We start from the raw sequence: 24682 nt of genomic DNA on the forward strand, positions 1-24682 counted from the left end.
CTTTGGAGAAAAAAATTGTCAACCCTTGGCGTAGACTAAGGTGGTAGCTGTGGCGATGACTTGAAGTGAACCAATTTGACATATGTTTTGGAGGGAAGACAGAAAAGATTGGTAGATGGATTAAGATACTGGGTGTGAAGGAAGTTAAAGAATTGAAGATGAACCACTGGGTGAATGATGATAGTATTTACTGAGATGGCAAGGCTAGGGGAGAAGCAGGTTTGGGGAGGCAGATCAAGAATTCTGTTTGGACTTGCTAGGTTTAATATGTGCATTAAATATCCAAGTATTGATATCCAACTAACAGATAACTATATGAATCTTGAACTCAGGATAAATGGGAGTTGAAAACATAAATTTGATGATCATATTCATTAGATTTTCTGTAAAAGCTTGGATCTGCCATGTATGAAAGATTGAAGTTGGACCCTCATATCACACTGGATACAAAAATTGACTCAAAGTGGATTAAAGACCTAAGCATAGTGCCTAAAACTGTAAAACTTCCAGAAGAAAATGTAGGCAAATTCATGACTTGAATTGACAGTAATTTCTTGGAATTAACTCCAAAATCGTAAGCACAAAAGCAAACGTGGATACTTTGGGCCATATCAAATTTTAAAAAGTTTGTGTGTCAAAGGTCACAACAGAGTGAGGAGGCGTCCTGGAGGATGGGGGAAATATTTGAAGTCATCCGTCTGATAAAGGGTTACTATCCAGACTGCGTAAAGAACTGCTGCAGCTTGACAACAGGAAATTAAATAACCTGGTTGAAAATTGGACAGAGGCCATGACTAGACGTTGCTCCAGTGAAGCAGCACAGGTGGGCGACAAGCAGGGGAAGAGGTGCCTGGCATCTCACCTCATGCGCGTGTCAGCCCCTCGTTCCTTTTCATGGCCACACAGTATTCCATCGCATGAAGACACTGTGTTTTGTTTGTTCATTTATCAGTCGATGGGCATTTGGGTGGTTTGGCTGTGAGGAGTACTGCTGCTGTGAGCATTCAGGTACATGTTGCTGTGTGGCTGAGAATTCATTTTATGTCTCTTTTTCCCCCCCAGTGTCTTTCTCGGGAAGCAGGGGGCAACATGAGCATTCAGTTTCTCGGCACAGTGGTAAGTAGGAAAGGATGATTACTTTGTTCTTTTAATTTACAGAGAGATCAACTGGAAAAGTGATCAGCTGGTTTTAGCCCTTGTGTTTGAACTTGGCTTCACCATGGTTTTGCTTTGCTGTTAAGTGAGATGTCTTTATATAAGAAATGGGTTCTTTCACATGTGGGGGAAGTTCTCGTGATGGAATAATTTTAGCTATTTCTTATTAGATACAAAAGAATTTAAAAAAATTATTTGCAGTTTGTTGAGTCTTTGAAGTATTTTTTTTTGCTGGAGGCTTTCTCCCTATTTTTGATAAAAATAAAAACAGGTGTTAAAAAGATGCTTTTGAAAAAAAATAAAAATTAAAAAATTAAAAGATGCTTTTGATTAGTGACCTTGGGGGATTCCCTGGTGGTCTAGTGGTCAGGACTCTGTGCTCTCACTGCTGAGGGCCCGGGTTCAATCCTTGGTCAGGGAGCTAAGATCCCACAACAAGCCAGGTGGCATAACCAAAAAAAAACCCAGGTAATTGATATTTTATGTTTGTTTGTTTTTGCTCAGTTTTCCCTCTAGCTTCTTCTAGTAGGTCCACATTTCTAATGAAATTGAATGATAATTTCAAAATTATATAGTTCTACATAGTGAAAAGAAACTAATTTCGCAGTTATTTTTACTTATGAGTTTATAAGTACTATATTAATAATGGTATAATTTTCCAAAATAATTTGGTGAAAAAGGTACTTTATTGTTTTAATTAGCATTTCTCCGCTTATTGCCATTGTATTCGCATATTTCTCTGTGTATTCATTTGTTAGGTATCATTTATAATCTGTAAAATGTCTGTTCATATCTTTTGGGTACCTTGTTTAGGTTGTAAATTTACATTGGGTATTTCTGTTGACTCTGTAACTTTAGGATATCAGAGGACAAGTTTGTGGCTTAGATCAAAAGAATAACGATTTTGCCACTGAGATACGGAGGCTATCAATAGCAATGTCCATTTACTTCATGCTTTGTACTTTATATAAGTATAGAGGTGTGGTATAGCTTACAGATTAAAGTACATGTGAAGACACCTGTCCAATATGTACTTTTTAAGTGTTGCACCTAAGACTTGTAGTTATTCTTGCTTTTCTGATGAATAGTTATTACATGTGCTTATCTTTTCAACTAAAAAATTTAAAATAAAAATATATATAATAAAAATCTTAAATTTTAAAAATTTAAATATTATTTAAATTCATGTCATAAGAAAGTGGATTAGGGTTCTCCAGAGAAACATGACCAACACAGTATGTGTATTATGTTTTCATATGTAAGGAGAGAGAGAGAGATTGGTTGGTTGATTGACTTTAAGCAGTTGATTCCTGTGATTGTGGAGGCAATTCCAAAACCTGCAGGATAGTTACATTTCAAGTTCAAGGTCAGTGTGCCTGTGTAAACTTCCTGCTTGGGAGGTTAATCCTTTTTCTTCAACTGATTGAAAGAGCCACACCCATGTTATTAGAGGGTAATCTGCTTTACTCAGAGTCTACTGACCTAAAGGTTAACCTCATCTAAAATAGAAAAAAACAAAAAACCATGGCACCTTTCTGGAGGTTCATTGGTTAAGACTCTGTGCTCCTAATGCCGGGGGCGCAGGTTTGATCCCTGGTTGGGTAACTAAGATCCTGCATGCCTTGGCCAAAAAAAAGAACAAAAAACCCTTTATAAAAACATCTAGAATACTGTTTGACCAAATATCTGAATACTGTTGTCTGGCCAAGTTGACATACAAAGTTAACCATCGTGGAAGTATTCCTTTTATCCCTTAGAGGTTTTGAAGTTTTTAACAATAGACATGTTCTTCCAGAAATGAATTTTCATGCAACAGTAAATCGTGAACATCTTCCTATGTCATTGCATAAAGATCCATGCCATTCTTTTTTTATCAGCTACCTAGACTTCCTTTATGGCTAGGATCTTCTGGACCTCTTGTGCTCACGCTGGAAAGTGTTCTTGTGCTCTCTCTGCTATTTGTTATTGCTCCTTGCATTCTAATAGATTTCTCAGGGTTCAGACATTGAAAAAGGACTTCTTGACAGCCACAACCTGCAAAAGAAAACCCAAACCAACATAAACTTCCTCCTACAATTTTTCCTGTCTCAGAAAATGGCAACTTAAGCTACAACTTTGTCTTTTCCTTGAATTGCCTCTTCCGCCACTCTCACTGCCCCCATCCCGACCAAAGTCTTCATCACCTCTTGTGCAAATTGTTGCAGCAGCCAGTCAATCTTCCCACCTCCACCCCTGCTCACTGCTTTATCATTAATATAGTGGTTAAAGTCATCCTTTTAAAATACACACCAGCTCAGCCAGCCTAGTTGCTCTTCTTCAAACATGTCAGGCACTATCATCGGGGTCTCCTCACTTGCCTCTTCTCTGCCAGGCCCGGCTCCCATGGCCTCATCTAAACCTAATTATCTCCCAAAGGCACCACTTCTAAATACCGTCACATTGAGGATGGGGACGCCAGCATGTGAACTGGGTGGAGGGGACACATGCATTAGTCCATAATGTGCATTTAGCTGTCAAAGCTCTCCTCCCCAGAACTTTCCCAGGTGATCTGTGCCTACTTCAAATTGTAGATTGTCTGGGTTTTGCTTGTTTGTTTTGCTGACACATTTTTAGTGAAGCTGTGAGTTTGTGCATGTCAGGTAGTATAAACTCAGAAAGAAGCAGAAGAGGTTCAGTGTTTTACATAACCCAAATTCCTTACTTGAACTGTGATTCACAATAAGGATGAATATTTTGTTACTACTTGAAGAATACAGAAGTTACCATTTGATTCCAAATTTTGTATTGCAATCATTGCTTGTATTTAATTTTTTTTAAGTACCATTATCTTTAAAACACTACAACTCTAAGACAAACGTATCTGTGTAAGACTGAATTTTTTTTCTTGTGAAAACAATGCATATTGCCTGAAAGAGAAAATAACCTACATTGCACTGAGCAGGTTCTTCATAGCTGTGCTGTTGGCATTTACCCAAGGACTCTTGAGGAACTATCAAATTATATGTCTTTGAAGCTTAGCCAGGGATCTTAATGAAACCAAATCACGCTGAACTTCTTAAAGCTAATTTAAATATCAAATTGTACATTTTAAATTAAGTTTTTATTGATAATAAATATACTTTATTTCTTATTAGCCTTGAAAGCTTTAGTAATAATATCAGTAGAATAAACACGTTTTACAAAGATTTACCATTAAGAATGGTATTAATATGACCCTTGGTACGCTAGCACAATTAGATTTCAAAGTTAGCATTTACGAAGTAACAGCGATTAATGACAACCATCGAAAACAATTTTGAACTCCATCAGTTTAACTCAGGAGGGTAAACTTAATATGATAATTCATCTAGTTGAATTGTATCAGCCTAGCAGGAAAGTATGTAAATATGTGACCCTTACCTAGTTTGTAAATGGATGCTGTGCTGATAGATTTATCAGTTCCATTAAAGAACTTTGGGGAACTTTGGAATTTCAGCAATTGTTCCCTTGGAGGCTGAAAACCCAACCTGGTTTCATACTGGGACCATTCTGGTCTGCATATTTCCATAATTTGCCGTTGCTACTAATATGACAGCAAGACACAAATAACTGTTTCTAATAATATCAGATGGAGTTGTGGAGGACAGCATTTTAATGCAGTAGAAGGCCTCCCTGCGGGGTTGTTATTGCTACTACAGAACAGCAGCTACACAGTTGCAACGGTAGGCTCTTAATTGATTCGTTTAATTAGCAAGAGCTGAAGCTTGGGCTGTATCTTGTCATCTGATAGCACAGGGCCCAAACCTGGATCATTTGTATTTGTAGATAGAAATACGAACATCACCGAAAAGTTTCACTCTTTCTGAAAACTCCCTTATATGTTGAACTTGAATAGAGTGAACTCCCATTTGTTGAAAATCCAAATAACTGGCCAATGAAAAGAACTAGATTTGTTACTGTTTTCCTTTACCAGTGGACTTCCCTGGTAGCTCAGATGGTGAAGAATCTGCTTGCAATGCGAGAGGTCTGGGTTTGATCCCTGGGTTGGGAAGATTCCCCTGGAGAAGGGCATGGCTACCCACTCCAGTATTCTTGCCTGGAGAATCCCATGGACAGAGGTACCTGGTGGGCTACAGTCCATGGGGTCCCAAAGAGTTGGACACATCTGAGCGACTAAGCACACATCTCCTTTACCAGTACTCTTTTGAGAAGTAACCTATGTCACGTTTTTGGTTATTACTGTCTTCCAAAAATAAACATCCAGACAACTTCTTTGATCTTCTGTAGCTTATAAATCCCTCCATCTACATATCTGACTCATCTCTAGTCTTCACTTGCCTTTTTCTCCCTTCTCTTTTCCATCTCTTGCCCCATATCAGGGAGGTTTCAGAAGTGACAAGGTGGTTTATTGGCATTTCTTGTATGCTAGTCCCATGTCTCAGCGTTTGCAGCCATCCAGAGGCTTGCTTCCCTGTGTAAACAGGGACATCTGACTGAATTACCCCTGGGACTTGACCCATTAACCCAAGCTGCCCTGGTCCCAGTTTCCTTGGATGGGGAGGACAGGGACCTGGGAGGTGTCTGGCATAGAACCCCGGAGCCTACATCAGACGGGCACTTCTACCCAATACTCACAGGGCTCCATTCCCACAGGGTCAGGCTCTCCTTATTTTTGACACTTTTCCTGTCCAGCTGTAGAAAGCAGTTGTGGCCACAGGCTTGGCATTTTGTTGAGGGTTGATGAAGTCTCTCTCGTTTTGTTTGTTTGTTTGTTTTAAAATTTATTTATTTTAATTGGAGGATAATTACAATATTGTGATGGTTTTTGCCATATATCAGTATGAATCAACCATAGGCATACATGTGTCCCTTCCCTCCTGAAACCCTCTCCCTGGGTTTTTATGGGGAGGGGGGCGGTTTTCATATATTTTATAATGCTAAGAAAAAAGTAAAGCTTTAGCATCCCTTCCTGCATTTCCCTCCAGTATTCAAAACTTCAGCTGAAATAAGGATAAGATGAGATTTTATAAGATGGGCTTCTAAGTGCAATCTTAATCCATAACATTGTTTCCATGGTGACGTGTTCTGCGTACTCCTGTACCTGACTTAAGGAGGAACTTTTAGAATATGTTTACTTTCCAGCCTTGTGAAATAGGCATGCTGAATATAATTCAAATGTGCAGTTGTTAATATCTCATTGTGTGAAGCGTTTTGAACAAAAATGTAACGGAAGTGGTGGACGGCCTGCCCGTAACTACATGCTAGGACGTGTGACAGATGGACGTGACTTGGCATGTGCCCTTCAGTAGGGCCCTGGCTGCAGGGGAGCGCAGACCAGCAGTACCCCGAGTACACGGTAGGTGGCGAGATGGGATGCAGAGGCCGGTTTGCTGGCAGAGAAGAGCAGAGATCTATTTGATGATGTTGCTTCGTTGTTAAGGTGTATCTGACTCTTTGTGACTCCATGGACTGTAGCCTGCCAGGAGCCTCTGTCCATGGGATTCTCCAGGCAAGAATATTGGAGTGGGTTGCCATTTCCTTCTCCAGGGTATCTTCCTGACCCAGGGATCGAATCTGCATCTCCTGCATCGGCAGGCGGGTTCTTTACCGCTGAGCTACCAGGGAAGCCATAGATCTATTAACTTTACTTTTTCCTTTCTGATACAAAAGCATAAAGTGTAAACCACAGGATGCAGCTCTTTGAATAAGAATCTACATTTCATATCCTACTAGTCATTAAATTGTTTTTCTAATGAGCATACCTAAAGCCTGACATGTATTGGTTGTCATGGTAGTCAGTCATCTCACGTTGATTAAACATCTATTATGTGATGGCAATTCAAAGGAAGAAGGCATCTCTGCCAGCCATGACCCACTGCCAACCCAGGGTGTAGAAATCCTGGCGTGATGCGAATGATCGGAGCCTTGTGTGAAGAAGCATCTAGGGGCTGGAAAAAAGAAATAGGGGAATTATGGAAGGCTCCCAGTAAATATATCCAGCTCATTCTTAGACTCGGGGGGTGAATAGAGTTTGAATAAGGGAAGGGATGTTCCGATAGAGGGGAACGGCATCTGCAAAGGGCTCTGAGACAGCATGTTCAGCAACGGCTCTGCAGTGATGGTTGGAAGAGCTCAGGGAATAAAATAGTGAAGGTCAGAGAGGCAGGAGGTTGTCCGTGTGTTTCAGGAAAAGCAGGTTGGCTAGCAAGCGTGGCAGGATCACTTGAGGTGTGTTTTGTTTTGTCTGGACTTTTTTTTTCTTCTTCTTCCCCCAGTCACACCACACAGCTTGTGGGATCTTAGTTCCCCAACCAGGGACTGAACCTGGGCTCAGACGGAATAGATAATGAGTTGGGTTTTTGACCATTTTAAGTCTGAAATGCCAGGGGGACATGTATGATGTAAAGGAAAGATCAGGGAAATGATGAAGGGTGAGCATGTCAGTGGGTGCCTTTGGACATGAAGATGTGGTATCTGAAGCCTGCAGTAGCTAAGATCACCGGAGGGGATGGTGAAGGGACAGGCCCGGAATGGACCCCTGGGGAATGCCCACTTCCAAGGGGGCGGCTTCTAGCATCTCTAATAGAATCATTTAAAAGTGACATTATCTATTGTCCAGATCATTTCTATTATATGTGGCTATTGGAAGCCAATTTAGTGCAACCTCAATCATGATTTCACAGTATCCTAGGGTGTCCCTAATTATTTCAGAATATCTCAAAATCCTGCTGCTGTCTACCAAAGACCCTCAAAATAAAAATTAATTTTAATGAATAACATAATGCCTTAACACTTGTGTGATGCTTTAGGGTTTTAGAATGCTTATTTGATCCCATTCAGTTTCTAAGAGAGACAGGCCATATAGCACCTTTAGAGTTACTCTTTGAAATATTGTCAATTTAAAATATTTGCAATTACTCAGTTATATGCTCGCAAGAAATTTATGTGAACTACCAGTGATAGCTTCTGGTGAGTGATGTCGAATTCATGATCTCCAAAGAAGATTTGGCTTGGGGACCAGGGACCAGGCTTGATCACTCAAGAGCTTTTGTGTAGCAGAGTTTTATTAAAGTGACGAAGGACAGAGAATGTTCTGACACAGACATCAGAAGGGGGATGAGAGTGCCCCACTTGCTAGTCTTATCAAGGCCTTATATACTTTCACCCACTCCTACAACAAACATCTTCAATTAAGATTAGAATTGACAATAGAAAGGTCTCACCAGACCCACTCCCACAACAGACCTCTTAAGATAACAAGATTAGTCAGAAGGTTCTGGTTAAAAAGGAGAAACATGTCCTTGAACAAGATACATTATTGTTACATAATCCTTAGTACAGAGCTTAAGGAAAAGCATACCCTTGAGTCACAAGCTCTGGGCTTAAAGAAAAAATGTTTTATGTGACTAAAACAAGGAATGTAAGAGGAAAGAGGAGAGTGAAAAAACTGTCTTAAAACTCAGCATTCTAAAAACTGAACTCAAGACATCCGGTCCCATCACTTCATAGCAGATAGATGGGTAAACAAAGGAAACAGTGACACACGGTATTTTCTTGGGCTCCAAAATCACTGCAGACGGTGACTGCAGACAAATTAAAAGACGCTTGCTCTGTGAAAGAAAAGCTAGGACCAACCTAGACAGCATATTAAAAAGCAGAGACATTACTTTGCTGACAAAGGTCCGTCTAGTCAAAGCTGTGGTTTTTCCAGTAGTCATGTATGGATGTGAGAGTTGCACTATAGAGAAAGCTGAGCACCAAAGAATTGATGCTTTTGAACTGTGGTGCTGGAGAAGACTCTTGAGAGTTGCTTGGACTCCCAGGAGATCCAACCAGTCAATCCTAAAGGCAGTCAACCCTAAATATTCATTGGAAGGACTGCTCTTGAAGCCGAAACTCCAATACTTTGGCCACCTGATGCAAAGAACTGACTCATTTGAAAAGACCCTGATCCTGGGAAAGATTGAAGGCAGGAGGAGAAGGGGATGACAGAGGATGAGGTGGTTGGATGGCATCACCGACTTGATGGACATGAGTTTGAGCAAGCTCTGGGAGTTGATGGACAGGGAGACCTGGTGTGCTGCAGTCCATGGGGTCTCAAAGAGTTGGACACAACAGAACTGAACTGAAGACAAGGAATATATTAAAAAAATTTTTTTTGTCCTTTTCTCCTCCTTGAGGGCCCTGGACTCCTAATCAGCCTACCTGAGAATTAACTCTCTTACCAGCATGTTAGTGTTTTTTGGGGTGGGGGAGGGATGGGGGAGGTATACTAAATAAAACTTGATTCTTATGTTTGAATCTCTTATCTCCCACTTATGAGCTTTGTGAATTTGAACAAGTTACTCAACCTTTCTGGTCCTCAATTTTCCTGTCAGCAAAATATCTACTTTTATGGAATTGGTGATGGTTGAATAAGAAAGTGTTGGTAAAATGCTGAAATATAATAGGAACTTAGCCTATAGTAGCTCAACTATTATTATAACCCCTGAAAATATTGAATACACTCTTCCTTTGCAATCATTTTGCCTCATTTTTTTCCTTCCTTTTTCTCACTTGCTTTGGAGATTTGCTGTCATCTGAAATTGTAATCTCAACTGAGATCACATTTGGTAGGCAATCTACCGAAAAATTCAGAAGGAAAATATTTCTCTTTTATTTGGAAAGTCTAATTTTTTTTCATCCCATGATTTGACCTCCTCACGTAGTTAACATATCATCTGTCATTGAATGCTGAAATATAAAGCACATATTTAAACCCGCACCTGTGGCAGCAAGATGCTTAAGAACGCCTGCTTCCTTGAAGCTTAATGAAGTTCACCAAGAGCAGCCTTGACTGGGAAGACTTTGGTGTGTTGTGTTTGAAAGGCAACATACTCTGGATATAGGACCTGATATGGCAGTGCCTATGGGGCTTCACACCCCAGCCTCACTTCACAAGGCTATTATTTTAGCTGAACCACTTAAGGCCCTTGTAGTGTTGTACCGTGCATTGCTGATCCTTCATACATAAACTTCACTGATTGTTATTTACCTTATAGTGAGAATGATATGGAAATGGCAGCTCTTTCTCATGGAAGCCGAGTCAGACCGTCATTCTCAACTTGAGCACCTGTAGGAATTAACTGGAAAACTTGCTAAAAATGCAGATCCCCAGAATCCAGTAAAACTGATCCCTTAGGTTTGAGTTAGAGCCTAAGAGTCTGTGTTTGTGAATACCAGTTTCAAGTAGCCTAAGACTAGGGTTTGGAGTATATTTTCACACTTATTGAAGAATTAGTATCTGATTTAGGAGATGGATACCAAAAGCTACATTGTATTACTGGTCTTGAGTCACACATAGGAACAGTGTTCTAGATGTTTCTTATAATAAAAGGATAGAGCAAGCATTTAATTATTTGAACTAATTAATTGATTTATGTCTTCATAATACATATATATTTTGATTATTTGCACTAATTGTTTATGTTCATAGTACATATATATTGATTATTTGCACTAATTAATTGACAGCTCTATATGTTCATTATATATATGTATTTTTTTAATCAGGTAGAGACCTGATAGCACCTAATGTATAATTAAATGCTTGGTTTCATCATCTGTACCTTTTCAGTTTACATGTCCGTTGCCCAGTCTTTTAGAGTTGGTCTGAATTCTGTCAAGTCTTAGACCCACAGGACAGCGATCATTTTGTTTTTGGCCTAGATCAGGGTTTCTCACCCTTGGCAGTGGTGACGTTTTGAGCTGGGCGATGTTTTTTGTTGTGGAAGGCTGCTCTGTGCATCATGGGATGCTTAGCAGCATCCCAGGCCCTGCCACCTAGATGCCAGAACACCTGCCCAGATGTAACCACTAAAGTTGTTTCCAGACTTTGCCAAGTGGCCCTGGGGGTGGGGAGGGAACACAGTCACCCCTAGGTGAGAATCTCTGGCCCAGACTATAGTAATAGTGGGATTTCAGCGTTTTCTTTCCTGTTTCACTAATAAATATAATGTTCTACTAGAGATGAACCCTCTAGAACAAATGTGATACTTCTTAATGGCCCGAAGCTTACAAGTTCTTGTGTCCACCCTGACCTACTCAGATGCCTCCTGCAGAGAAACTGGCCACCAGCTTTAGCTAGCCCGACACTTAATTTGACTCATAAGCGTTCTTAGCTGTTGGCCGTGTGGGTTACTCATGCGGGTTACTCGTGCTTAGCCTTCCTCCTGTTGGATCATAAGCCAGATCTGCTGTGGACAGCCTGTTCCTGAAAGGTAGGCCAAGCCCCAGTTTGTATCACCACGTTCTGTTCACTCGGATCCTTTTCACCGTTGGAATAGCCCTACTCTCACTGTTTATGTGAGACCCCCACACCCTGAGTCTACAGCGAGAGTGCAGTTACCGCCTGGTTGTAGAAGCAAGCCGCTGCTCGTCCATGCCCCCCACGCGATGGGTCCTGCCGTTGTCCAGGGGAGAGGCATCCAGCGAGTATGCTGCATGCCTCCCCTCATGATGGCATTGGTGAAGAAATGCTTTTCTGCCCCTTTCCACCTAGCATGTAGTTGCCTAGTTCTGTCGTGTTTTGTGGACTTCACCCTGCGCGTGGAAAGTGTATATACAGCAGAATGCCTGGCAAGGCAGGGGAAGGTCCAGCCATCACCAGTAGCTCGGGTCCGTATCCTGAGATGTAGCTTTCCCATGTTTCATATGATGTAAATTCTCAAGGTTGTGGGAGACAGCTGAGGTAAAGGCTAAGGTATCTGTGTTAATTACCCAGGTAATTACCGAGCATCAGGGGACATGTGAAACTGCCACGCGCCCTTGTTTGAAATGGAACCCCTGCCTCATTTAAAGATGGGGAGATAGTTCGTGTGTAAGTTCTCACAGTCCCCCTTGGAGTCCGCTGTGTCCTAGAGCTTGGGCCACCATAGGCTGCCAAGCGGAGCACCCGTCTCCACCGCTCAGCTGCGCGGCCCTTTAAGACGGGGTGCCCGGGAGACAGTGCCCCCCGAGTGCGTGCGGCGGGCTCGTCGCTTTAGGCTCGTGACCCCACTTAATCCCCCAGCCGTTGAGATCACTGGCAGAGCCCGCACCTCACAGACGAGGCCGTGTCTCTGCTGTAAGTTTGCAGACGGTAATTTGTCAGGTTGACCCGTACAGTGCGGGCAGCCACAGGATCAGACCTGGCCCCACGGCACAGCTTGGCTTCCTTCCAGTGGCGCGGTGCAGCGCGCGATTGGGGTTTAGGTCCTCCTGCAGCCCTTCACACCTGCGTATGATTCCTGACCACCTGCTGGGGAGTAGTTTGTGAAGGGGGGTCGGGGGGACTGACCCTCCTCTTCTGTGTTTGCTGTTAGAGCCCCTTAGCTTAGGACTGGAGGTCTGCACCCTCGGTTTCCTCATGAGAATTGCTTTCATATCGGGGCTAGGTGGTGGTTCTCTTTTTAGAAAGGGCAATATTGATCAAAGTGAGTATTGTGCCTATTAAAAATAGATTAAAATTGCCGCTTGATGTTCACTTTATATAAAGCCTTTCCTCTCAATGGGCATGTGAGAAGACCTCAGTTGACACTTCAGGTGATCGGGGCATGGGATACCGGTTAAAGTGTGTTGTGGAAGATGCGCTGTTGTTTTTTTAAGTATTGAACCTCTCTTTCTCTACCCTCTGCTAAACAAAACTTAGAGTCCCCTTCAAGGGTTTTAGGAATAATGCAGGTAGTTAGCAAAATACAGGTGCCTGGCATTATTTTGTGATATTGCACATCTAAACCGGTGGTTCTCAACCTGGGTGATGCTGCTCCCTGGGGGACCTTTGGCAATGTCTGGAGACATTTTGGTTGTTACCAGTGGTGGACTGCTACTAAAATCTAGTGGGCAAATTTCCTTAAGTATATTGGGAACATATCCAACCCAGGAGGCTTCTGAAACATCCTATAATAAATAAGACAGCCCCTACAAAAGAATTATCTGCCTTAAAAAGTAGTGCCAAAATGTCCGTGTCTAGATGATATTTATAGAAGGGCATATAAACATCTGTGACCATCTCCCTAGCCTTAAAGTTCTCTAATGCTCCGCAAACTTACTCTTATGTGCCCGTGGATAAGTAGGATGCAGCTATTCCACCCTGTTCATTGTAGCTTGTCTCATGTTGCCATCTTGATTGTATTAAAGGAAAAACTGGGCCCCGTACACATGTATGTCATATATATTGTTTAACTATTTTTTCCTAACATTGATGACTCTCTTTGTATGCTTCTGTGTCTTCAGAAAATTTTGACCATCATATCAGTTTTTATCAATGAAGTTTTCTCTTAATCAGTATCTGCAGTTATGATCCAAGGGATTTTGAAATATATATAAAATATTCTTGATTGTATCTACATTTCTTTTCAAAAAGAACAAAGTTTTTGCAGTTCAGGCTCACCCATCAGTAGAGTTTTCTTGTTGGATCGTCTCTGTTAATGCTTCTCAGAGTAAAAGATCAATTAGATATTGTTGTATCAGCTTATCAATTTGTTGAAAATAAACCTACATAAATACATGCTGAGTGCACCGCGTGTGCACACAGCATGTCTGAGCTTGCGACAAGGCCTGCCATCTTCCAAATGGCAGCCCTTGAGGTTTGAAGGCGCGCTTGTGAGGAGGCCCGTCCCTCGTTTCCAGCTCCCCCTGCTCCATGCCCACCCTGCGCAGTCTGTGGCCTGGCCCTCCGCGGGTCTGCTGGCCTCCTCTGCACTTGGCAGAGGGTTCTGAAATGTACCTGCTGGATTTTAATTTCCCGAGGTGACTTAGTGCCAACTCGGAGAGGTTAATGCCTACTGAAAGAATGTATTACTTATATCTCGCAAGAGAAGGGGATCCGCCATGCCACACAGGGCCGCTGGGGAAGTTCCAGGTTGGTTAGGAGGCAGAAAGGAGTGAGAGCGGAGCACAGAGCCGGGCGGGGGAAGCGAGGCAGCCTTTACCGGGGTTTCTGAAGGAAAGGCCAAGGGAGCCGGGCACACAGGGTAGGACTGGCGAGTTTGAATAATGTCAGTGGGCTCTAGGAGCGGTCCTCCTTATATGGTACTTGGCCCTAGGATGATTTGGGGCAGGAAACAATGCCTTGGTTTGTGTTAGGTAAAAGGTTTGGCTGGTGGAATATAAAGGTGCGTCACCAGGCTCAGCACTGTCTTTGAGTTAAGCTAGCCCTGGGAGGGGCAGGGGGCGGACAAGCGGGATCTCTCAGGTCTGTAAGGCCTCCAAGATTTAAAAACATAAAACAAGGATCATATTGAAAAAGAAAAAAGAAAGACATTGTAAGATACAGAAAATAAAAAACCAAACCATGATTAATACACGGAGAGCCTACAAGCAGTTGGAAACAAGGGAACTGGTGTCCAATAACTAAACTCACCAAGACTGGATGTCTAAACCAGAATGTGTGTATATTAATTTGAGGGGAAGAAGATTTCTTCCAAATCTTTAAATGTGCCTTCCAAAGCTTTGAATGGTGGTATGGGAATAATTGGGCTTCCCTAATAGCTCAGTTGGTAAAGTATCTGCCTGCAGTGCAGGAGATCCTGGTTCGATTCCTGGGTCAGAAGATCCCCTGGAGAAGGGATAGGCTACCCACACCAGTATTCTTGGGCTTCCCTGGTGGCTCAGCTGGTAAAGAATTTGCCTGCAATGCGGGAGACCTAGGTTCAATCCCTAGGTTGGGAAGATCCCTTGGAGAAGGGAAAGGCTGCCCACTCCAGTATTCTGGCCTGGAGAATTCCATGGACTATCAGTCCATGGGGTCGCAGAGAGTCAGGACTGAGCAGCTTTCACTTTCACTTTCTTTCATGAAAATAACTAGGAAGCCAGTTAGAATAATTTTACCGCTGGTCTGGGTTACATGACAACGAGAGTGAAGAGAGATTGGGCATACCCGTGCTCTGCTGAAACCTGCACATTGCTTCTAGCGTTCTGCCAGAACACCCTCCTGGGGCCACCTCCTCTCCTCCTCCGTTTTCTGTGCCTTAGTGCGACGGTCACCTTTTTACAGAGAGTCCTCGTGTGGTGAGTCGGGCTGCAGCCACCCCGGCTCTGATCACTGGCTTGTAACCCGCAGAGTGTGGTTCTGTTTCTCGTACACTAATGTACGCGTCACTTGAATTGAAACTTGAGTGTCTCCAAGCTCTGCGGTCGTGCACGTCCGTAGTTGGTTAGTGTAGCACTCCTGTGTGGAGTTTTGCCAACATGGCTTCCAGAAGTTCCAGGGGCTCTTCCATTTCTTAGGTAACACTCTCTGTAGTACATACACTCAGGGTTAAAAAAAAAAAAAATGTTTTATGGAAAGAGCCTTGAAAGATCTCATTTCTAGCCCCAGCAATGCTTTACCCTGGTGGTGTGACCTTCTGAAACCTCAGCTTTCTTTGTTGTAAGGTTAGAGGTCGAGGTCAGTGACCTCCAAGGTCTTGCCTGGCACCATCCCGTTCTGAGAAGGATGACTTTTGTCACAATATGCAGTTTGCTTTACACTGGTAGCAAAAACATCACATGTGCAACTTATTATCATTGTCTTTTGATTTTTAAAAAAATTTCCTTGCATCTCACGTGGGCAGATGTCCCTGGCTTATCAGATACTGCGGCTGTGTCCTGTCACTTAATTCCTGGGGACAGCACATTGTGTGGCTACAGGCTCAGTGCTAATAATCAAGATGATATGTTCTGCTAGCTGTGACTTTTTTGCGGTTTCTGGGGGGAAAATGCAGATGCTTTTCAATTATTCTAAGGGAATTTTGATTAACCCCCTGGGTAGAGTTCTGTGTACCACCTGCCATGGAGAAGCGAGTTTTATTGAACAGAAGGTATAGAATTGAATTGCTCATATTTGTTTTCTTTCTGGTGCCTATAGTATTTCAAGCTAAAGCATTTTAATAAATACTTAATAATTATCTGTCTAAAATAGGTCAAAACTATTAGAAACTAAACCTCTTTTGTTCTTCAATTTCAAATGCAAATAATTTCATTTGATTCTAAGTGGAATTACCAAAGTAAAGACTCACATTTTTCTTTTATATATGTAAAAAGTAGTTGTTTTTGACTGCAGTATTCAGCCTCCTGTTTACTACTTAATTCTAAATATTTGCCCTTAGAAGCAGTCTCCTTACATTTATTGCAACATTGTGATTTTTGTTGCTGTTTTTGCAGATGTTTTGCATGTTTACTCTTTTCTTCTCTTGTTCATCCATTTTTCACCTTTTGCTTCTGGCCAAAATACAGGTGCTTGATTTACAGAGAATTTTCAAATGGCTACCTCTATGGCTTTAAGAAAACGAACCAGTTTTATTAAGATATAATTCCCATTCCACGCAATTCACCCATCCTTCCAAGAGTACAATTGAGTATGTTTTAGTCTATTCACAGAGCTGTACATCCCTCAACCGTAATCAGTTTTAGAGCATTTTTCATCACCCCCCCCCCCAAAAAAATGCACATCCATCAGTAGTCACTGCCCGTTTTCTTTTCTTTCAACTCTTGCCAGCCACTAACCCACTCTCTATCTCCGTGTATTTACCCATCCTGGGCATTACATATAAACAAAGCCATACAACGTATGATCTGTTGTGACTGGCTTCTTTCACTTAGCACCTTTTCAAAGATTCACCCATGTCATGGCATCCGCCCTTCATTCATCTCCTTGGCCAAATAATATTCCATTCTATGGACATATCACATTTTTTCCTTCAGAATGGCTATCTAACATGCTTGTCTTTTGAGCTATTATATATGATGTCATTATGAACAATCCTTTATATATGTTTTTTTGTGTGAATGCATGTTCTCATTTTTCTTGAGTGTTTACCTCCAAGTGGAATCTCTGGGTCATGTAGCAATTCTGTGTCTTAAGTTTTTGAGGATCTGCCAGTCTTCTCTAAATCCATTACATCATTTTACATTCCCCTTAGCACTTAATCAAGCATATTTAGTTTCTCTACATTCTTGCAAATGGGCTTCCCTGGTGGCTCAGATGGTAAAGCGTCTGCCTACAATGTGGGAGACCCGGGTTCAATCCCTGGGTCGGGAAGATCCCCTGGAGAAGGAAATGGCAACCCACTCTAGTATTCATGCCTGGAAAATCCCATGGATCAAGGAGCCTGGTGGACTACAGTCCATGGCATGGGGTCGTAAAGAGTCGGACACAACTGAACAACTTCACTTTCACTTGCCAACATGTGTCACTATCTTTTTTTCTTGAAGTATAATTGACATATAATATTATACTCCTTTCAGATGTACAACATACTAATTCAGTGTTTGCATTGTTTTTGATCACCACAGTAAGTCTAGTTAACATCTAATGTCTTTTAGATTCTAGCCACCTAGTAGGTATGCGGACAGGACTCCGTTTTTTCTTTTTCAGTTTTTAAATTTTTTGTTTTATGTTGGCATATATCCGATCAACCATATTGTGATAGTTTCAGGTGGACAGCAGAGGGACTCAGCCAGACACATACATGCATCTGTTCTCCCCCAAACTCCCCTCCCATCCAGGCTGCCACATAACATTGAGCAGAGTTCCGTGTGCCGTACAGTAGATCTTTCTTGGTTATCCCTTTTAAACATAGCAGTGTATACATGTTGATCCCGAACTCCCTAACTGTCCCTTCCCCCCTGGCAGCCATAAGTTCATTCGCTAAGTCTATGAGTCTACAGGCTTCATTTAAATAGGATTCCTCCTTCTCCCTAGCACTTATGGTAAATGCAAAAGTATCCAAAACTGTGTATTAGTTGTTTTATTAAAACAAATTTAACCCTAACAAAACAACAAAGCTTATACATTTTAATTTTCTATTACATTGTTATCTCTTGCTCAAATACAATGTTTTTATATTAAGCAAGCAGTTCCTTTTGCTTCCCTAGGCTTTTTTTTTTTTTTAATGGCAGCACATACTGTGCAGGAAGGTCATTACATAAAGAGAGGAAAAAAGAATAATCAGCATCGAAGTGAAAGTTAATGTTGTTCATATAATTTTTTAATAGGCACCTTGTACTGTTTTGAGATTTAAACCAACTAATCATGTTTTGTGCACATTCCTGGGCCATCCCCTCTGGTTGCCTGTGAACTGATGTTTTGCTTCAGAAACGCAGATAGTGAAAATATTTGTCAAAGCTTCAAATGCCAGTGTTTTAATTCTTTTGTCATTTAGGTATTAATCCTGTTCTGCAGACCACCTACATGTGTTTGTAAGGGCTGTAATAACTGACACTATATTTAATTAGCACTAATATTGTGTAGAAGGAAAAACATAATAAGTATCTTTCCGAGTCACTAGTTCAAAATTATCAGAAGGCTGGAGGAAAAAGTCCTTGTCTAGGTTGTGCCGGTATTTTGCATCACAAACTGAGTCACTCAGTCGTGTCTGACACTTTGTGACCCCATGGACTGCAGCCCACCAGGCTCCTCTGTTGATGGGATTTCCCAAGCAAGAGTACTGGAGAGGAGTGGGTAGCCATTCTCTTCTTGAGGGGAATCTTCCCAACCCAAGGATCGAACCCGTGTCTCCTGTGTCTCTTGCACTGGCAGGTGGGTTTTTTAACCACTGCGTCACCTGGGAATGGCCGTGGAAATTTGTGGTCCATTTCCAGGTTCGTTCATTCGTTCCTTCGCCTAACAAGGTTTTGTTGAGCGCTGTTATGTGCCAGACCACACCCTAGGTGCTGGGGACATGGACCAGTTCCAATAGGACAGAAGCGCGAATCACAAGTAGGTGGCAACCAACTGGTATATACAGTGTAGGAAGTGAATATTGGTATGTCTGCAAAAATCAAGCTTTCATAGCTTTTCATAGCAAAACTGGAGGAGACCAAGGTCATCTCTCAGAGTGCCCTGTTGGAGGTGGGGTGGGGAAGTCGCATAAAGGGGAGGATGAAGCCTTTGGACTCTGATGTTTGGCGCTCTTTTCTCCCTTCATAACATTAAGAGCCATTTTTCATTCTCTTGTCTTAAGTCACTTTCCCCAAGTGTAACAATCTTTCTTCCTTTCTGGAATTTCATGTTGGATTCTGTACTTATCACTTCAATTATGTGTATCCTTCCTGTTTGTACACAGAAAGTAATTTACATGTTGATAATGAGGGAGCTTATACATGTGTCCAGGGAGGAGGTGTATCGGAAATTGCGTGTGCATGCTCAGTCATGTCCTGACCCAAGTATCAAACCCACATCTCCCACATTGCATCCAGAATACTAGAGTGGGTAGCTGTTCCCTTCTCCAGGGGAGCTTCCCAACCCAGGGATTGAACCCTGATCTCTTGCATTGCAGGAGGATTCTTTACTGTCTGAGCCACCATGGAAGCCCAAATAGCGCTTGTCTGTCCGAGCCAGCCAGGAGTTGAACTTGGAATCTTCTGATTGGTAGTCAGATGCATTATCCGTTGTGCCACTGGCCCTGAGACTGAATTCTATACTTCTTACTTCAATTATGTGTATCCCTTCAGTTTGTACATGGAAAGTGATTTACATGTTGATAATGAGGGAAGTTGTACAAGTGTCCAGGGAGGAGATACATAGGAAACTGCACGTGCCTGCTTAGTCGTGTCCTGACCCAGGTGTTGAGCCCATGCCTCCCACATTGCAGGTGGACTCTTTGCCACTGAGCTACCAGGGAATATCTTTTGCATAATTTTGCTTAAAGCTAAAAAAAAAGCTGTTCTAAAAAATAAAGACCATTTTTAAAAATGTAATGTACAGGTTAGTGATTGAGGACACATACACCTTTACAGGGCACCTACGTTTTTGAGTCAGGCAGATTCTTATTGATTGGCTATTCTAGCTTTGCTTACTAATGCTCTCTAAGACCAGTTTCCTGGTCTGTAAAATGAGAGTAATAACAGCATCTACCTCATTGGCTAGAATGTATGTGGGCTGGGCTTCCTCGGTGGCTCAGTGGTAAAGAATCCACCTGCAATGCAGGAGACTTGGGAGATGTAAGTTCAGTCTGTGGGTTGGGAAGACCCCCTGGAGGAGGAAATGGCAACCCACTCCAGTGTTCTTGCCTGGAGAATGCCTTGGACAGAGGAGCCTGGCGGGTTACAGTCCATGGGGTCGCAAAGAGTTGGACATGACTGAGCAACTAACACTTTCACTCACTTTCATTCTGTTGATATAACAAGCTTTTCTATTTAAAAGACCAGTGTAAGAAAAAGTGTATTTTACTTTACACTAATTTAGAGTTAAGTCATACTCTTTTTAGAGAAGGTAATGGCAACCCACTCCAGTGTTCTTGCCTGGAGAATCCCAGGGACGGGGGAGCCTGGTGGGCTGCCGTCTATGGGGTCGCACAGCATCGGACACGACTGAAGCGACTTAGCAGCAGCAGCAGCATACTATTTTTACAGCTATATATACCATAGATGCTGTTTGTTATTTATTATCTAACATATCTAATGGTGGAGTTAGCAAAAAAGCAACTAAATTATCTGAAGGTGACTTTGTACTATCCTCCTGCTTAGCTTACTCAACACCCCTGAAGGTTAGCAAGAGAGAAATTTGGCCCAGACTGGTCTTTTCCTGCATTCATCACTTAAAAAGGGGGAAAAATAAAAAGAAAATGGGGCGAACAGGCCATCTTTTACTTTTATAATTTTTAATCCATCATTAAAAGTACAACTTGCTTTATGATCTAAAGAAATATCATCTAAGTCTTTATATTAGGAACAAAAGTGAGCCTTTCAGAAAAAAAGGAGCAGGGCTTAATCTGCATTAGCCCTTTGATGTATTTCTAGATTTTACAAAGCTTCCCGTCGTTCCCAGCCACACTGAGACAGACCTAGTCACATGTCCGGCAACGCCGTGTTCTGTCTCTTCAGCACGTGCTGAGCTGGGGACGCTGTCTGTGAGTGGCTGGGGCTGGACCATTGCCCCTGGGATGTGTTAGCACAGGGGTGGGCCTCAGTTCTGCTCCAGGCAAAGGTTCTTTTTTTTAAAAAATTTTTTATTTTATGTTGAAGTATAGTTGATTAAAGGCAAAGATTCTTAATTTAATGGTTGGTTCAGAAAAATAAACTGTATCACCCTTTTACTTTTCTTTTGAATATTTCTTTAAGATGCAACTGTTATTAGTATATCTTGGGGGCTTTATTGATAAGTGGGAAAATGCCAGCTGAAAAAAAGGCATGTTCATCTGTAGTTTTGAAATAGGAAATGTAGTAGATAAGTTTTGCTTTTAAATTTAAAAGGTCCTATATTTTGAATTATTGCCATTTTTAGTCCCTTCATTTCATCATTTCTGTAACCTAGTTTTATGTTAGAGGTTGCTGAACTTTATGTAACAATTTTTTTGTTTTGTTTTCTTCTGTGACTTTCTTCCTCATGTTTAATCTTCTTAAAAACATTGTTGGAGTAGAGTTGATTTACAATGTTTTGTTAGTTTTGGGTGTATGCAAAGTGAATCAGTTATACATAACATGTATATCCACTCTTTTTTTAAGATTCTTTTCCCATATAGGCCATTACAGAGTATTGAGTAGAGTTCCCTGTGCTATACAGTAGGTTCTTATTAGTTACCTATTTTATGTTTATAACAACTGTTTGATGAGCACGTATTCTTATGTTGTGATGGTGATGGGTTGATGTATGTTTTTAATACCCTTCCTATTGATCAGAATCATTGCCAGAAGTGGCGCTTGGTGTCAACTAGCTTCATAGATGAGAAGAAAACAATCCAGGTTTCAGTTTCACAAATGGGAAAAGAAAAAAACAAAACAAAACCTAAAAGGAAAAGGAAGCAATTCGTTAGCAGTGAGCCACTGTGCAGAGGAGGATAACCTGCCTTCAAAGATTTTTGTCTGGAACGCTGTAATACAGTGTTTAATAAATAGTTAACTTCAAAGGGCTTGACTACAAGAGAGTAGGCAGCTTTCCTGCTATTCTTGTTTCTGGTTCAGTTTTACTATAAGTGGCTCACATCCGGTCCTCTGTGGTTTCAGTCGGTCATTCGTGTTTATGATCCTAACGCTGACACTGTAAGAACTGTGCTCCTATTTTAAGTCAAGAGCAAGCACGCAGCGGTCTGCAGGAACTGATCAGGGCTCTCCCAAAGCCCTGACACCTTGACCCATCTTACAGAAAGTGCTCAGGCACTATAAGCCATATGCACATGACTGTGTCCTCCAAAAATAAACTGAGTTTGCTAAGGAAGGACCAGAAAAACTCATTAAATGTACCCAAAGTTTTTGATGTATTGTGGTCAGTCCTTGCTTCTAAACACTGTGTTCAATATCCTTCAGATAAAAGCCCGAGGTTACAAAGATCACTGAAGATGCTTGGAGGTTTTCTTTTTCTTCCTGTGGATATATTTGGCACGTGTGTAGAACTTGAAGGGCCACTAGTAATATCAATTTCTTCCAGATATTAGCCGATAGCCAGATGGAATGCAACAACAAGCTACTGGAACTCAGAAAGCAGCTATGGTCTTTTTTTTTTTTTTTTTTTTTCATTTTCCCTATAGATTTTAACCCAGCGGGGTATTGGGTCTCCATGGAGTCGGGCTGAATCCTTTTTGAAGAGGCTTCCCCAGAGAGTCTGGTGACTATCTCTGTATAATCACCGCTGTGAATTCTTGTTGGGTATGGTTTGGTTTGGTTCATTTTTGTGTTGCTCTCTGTTGACTCAGTGATAGGACCTAGGGCCATTCTAAGAAATAAATTCCTTCCCCTCACTCGCTCTGTCAGTTTAGAACTGAAGAGACTGTACTGCTCTAAGATCTAGCCATCTGAGCAGAGGGGCAGAGGGGTGAAGGGGAAAGGGAGTGAGTGAGCCTGTGGAAGAGAGAAACTGCCCCACCCCGTTGCACTCACACCAGTGGAAAGGGTTTAAGGCCTGGGCCCAGTTTCTGCATCAGCCTCCTTGTTCTTTAAAGCACTGGCTGGTGGAGTCATATCGTTCTCTTCCATCCTTTGTATCCTTGAGTCTTTACTCAGAACCAGCTCGCTGACTACAGCCATGACTTAGAAGAAAAGCTGTGATAAACCTAGACAGCACATTAAAAAGCAGAGACATCACTTTGTTGACAGAAGTCTGCAGAGTCAGAGCTGTAGTTTTTCCAGTAGTCAGTTACGGATGTGAGAGTTGGACCATAAAGAAAGCTGAGCATCGAAGAATTGATGCTTTTGAACTGTGGTACTGGAGAAGACTTTTGAGAGTCCCTTGGACAGCAAAGAGATCCAACCAGTCAGTCCTAGAGGAAATCAATCCTAAATGTGCATTGGAAGGACTGATGCTGAAGCTGAAACTCCAGTATGATGTGAGGAGTTGACTCAGTGGAAAGGACCCTGATCCTGGGAAAGACTGAAGGCAGGACGAGAGGGGATGATAGAAGACGAGATGAATGGGTGGCATCATCGACTCAGTGGGCGTGAGTTTGAGCAAACTCTGGGAGGTGAGGAGGACGGGGAAGCCTGGCGTGTTGCAGTTCATGGGGTCGCAAAGAATCATACACGACCTAGTGAGCGAACGATGACGGAGCTCACCGGGGGAGGGGGGGTGCTCTGACAGTTTCCAGTTGGGTCTTCTGAGACCCATACTGAACTTGAACACAGATAACTGTATTACACATCTTCAAATCCTGGGTTCAAGCATGTCTAGTTTAGGTATTCCATGGGTCAGTGCCTTCAGAGGAGCAGTTCACACCAGTGTCCAGCATGAGTAATTTGTAATAGTAGCTTCTCCAAGAGAATTAGACTCCTTTTCAATCTGGAAATCCCAGCGCTGGGAATTCAGCCTCAGAAGTTATTTTAGTTAGGTTTTTTTGCTTGCAGGAGATTCACATTTCTTAAACTTAGTACCAGGGAATGTAGACAGAGGCCTTTGGAAAAGGCCAGTCGTCCAGGCCCTGGGGAATGCATTAGCTGGTAGTTTTCTGGATCTTCTGACTCAGATCATCTTCATCCTAATAGTATAATCTTGAGCACTGGCCCACACACCATGAGGCGTTCTGGTTGCCTTCTCATTTACTCTTCCCATGAGGTAAGCCTCAGTACTGATTATTGTTCACTTTTGAAATGAAGGACTTGAAATGCACAGGCAATCAGGTCATCTTCCAGAGTCACACAGCCAGTTCCAGAGATAGGACTTGGTCCAAGGGCTGTCTGATGGCACAGCTGGGCCCAGAAGCCCGTTACCAGCAGCTCCTGGATGGTCTCGCTCTGGGCACCACCGTTGATGTGACGGCGCCCCTGCCCAGGTCTGCCTCCATCCACCCCTGGCCTTGCCTTCCTCTGCTGCCTACAGTTTCTGCATATGGCAGGTGGAGCCCAGTCTCACAGCCTCATCAGCATCCTCTAGGTCATGCTTTCCCTGGAAGCTGCCTCATTCCTGAGAACGGGAGGCTCTGACTGGTCCATCTCATCTTTTCTCACCTCCCTGTTTGGTGGGTTGCTGGATAATCCAAGGTGTGCTGCCGTCTAATCCCATCAGCCAGCGCCAGGGATAGGAGGTGGGGCTACGCAAGCCTGTGGACTACCAGTTAGGATGATTTTAATGGGAAAGGTCCCAAGATTGAAGCCCACCCTGAGGACTGATAGGATGCGTTCC

At 42.4% G+C, this 24682-nt stretch overlaps 1 protein-coding gene across 1 annotated transcript in view; it reads left to right on the plus strand.

The window, feature by feature from the left end:
- The window catches only part of PCCA (propionyl-CoA carboxylase subunit alpha), a 345865-nt gene that overhangs the window by 275594 nt on the left and 45589 nt on the right, over positions 1 to 24682 (plus strand). Inside the window, exon 21 of the mRNA XM_065902073.1 lies at positions 1063 to 1116. Coding sequence (XP_065758145.1) covers positions 1063 to 1116 — 54 coding nt within the window. The remainder of the gene's footprint in view (positions 1 to 1062; positions 1117 to 24682) is intronic.

The sequence above is a fragment of the Muntiacus reevesi genome, chromosome 11, assembly GCF_963930625.1.
Source record: "Muntiacus reevesi chromosome 11, mMunRee1.1, whole genome shotgun sequence".
Lineage (NCBI taxonomy): Eukaryota > Metazoa > Chordata > Mammalia > Artiodactyla > Cervidae > Muntiacus > Muntiacus reevesi.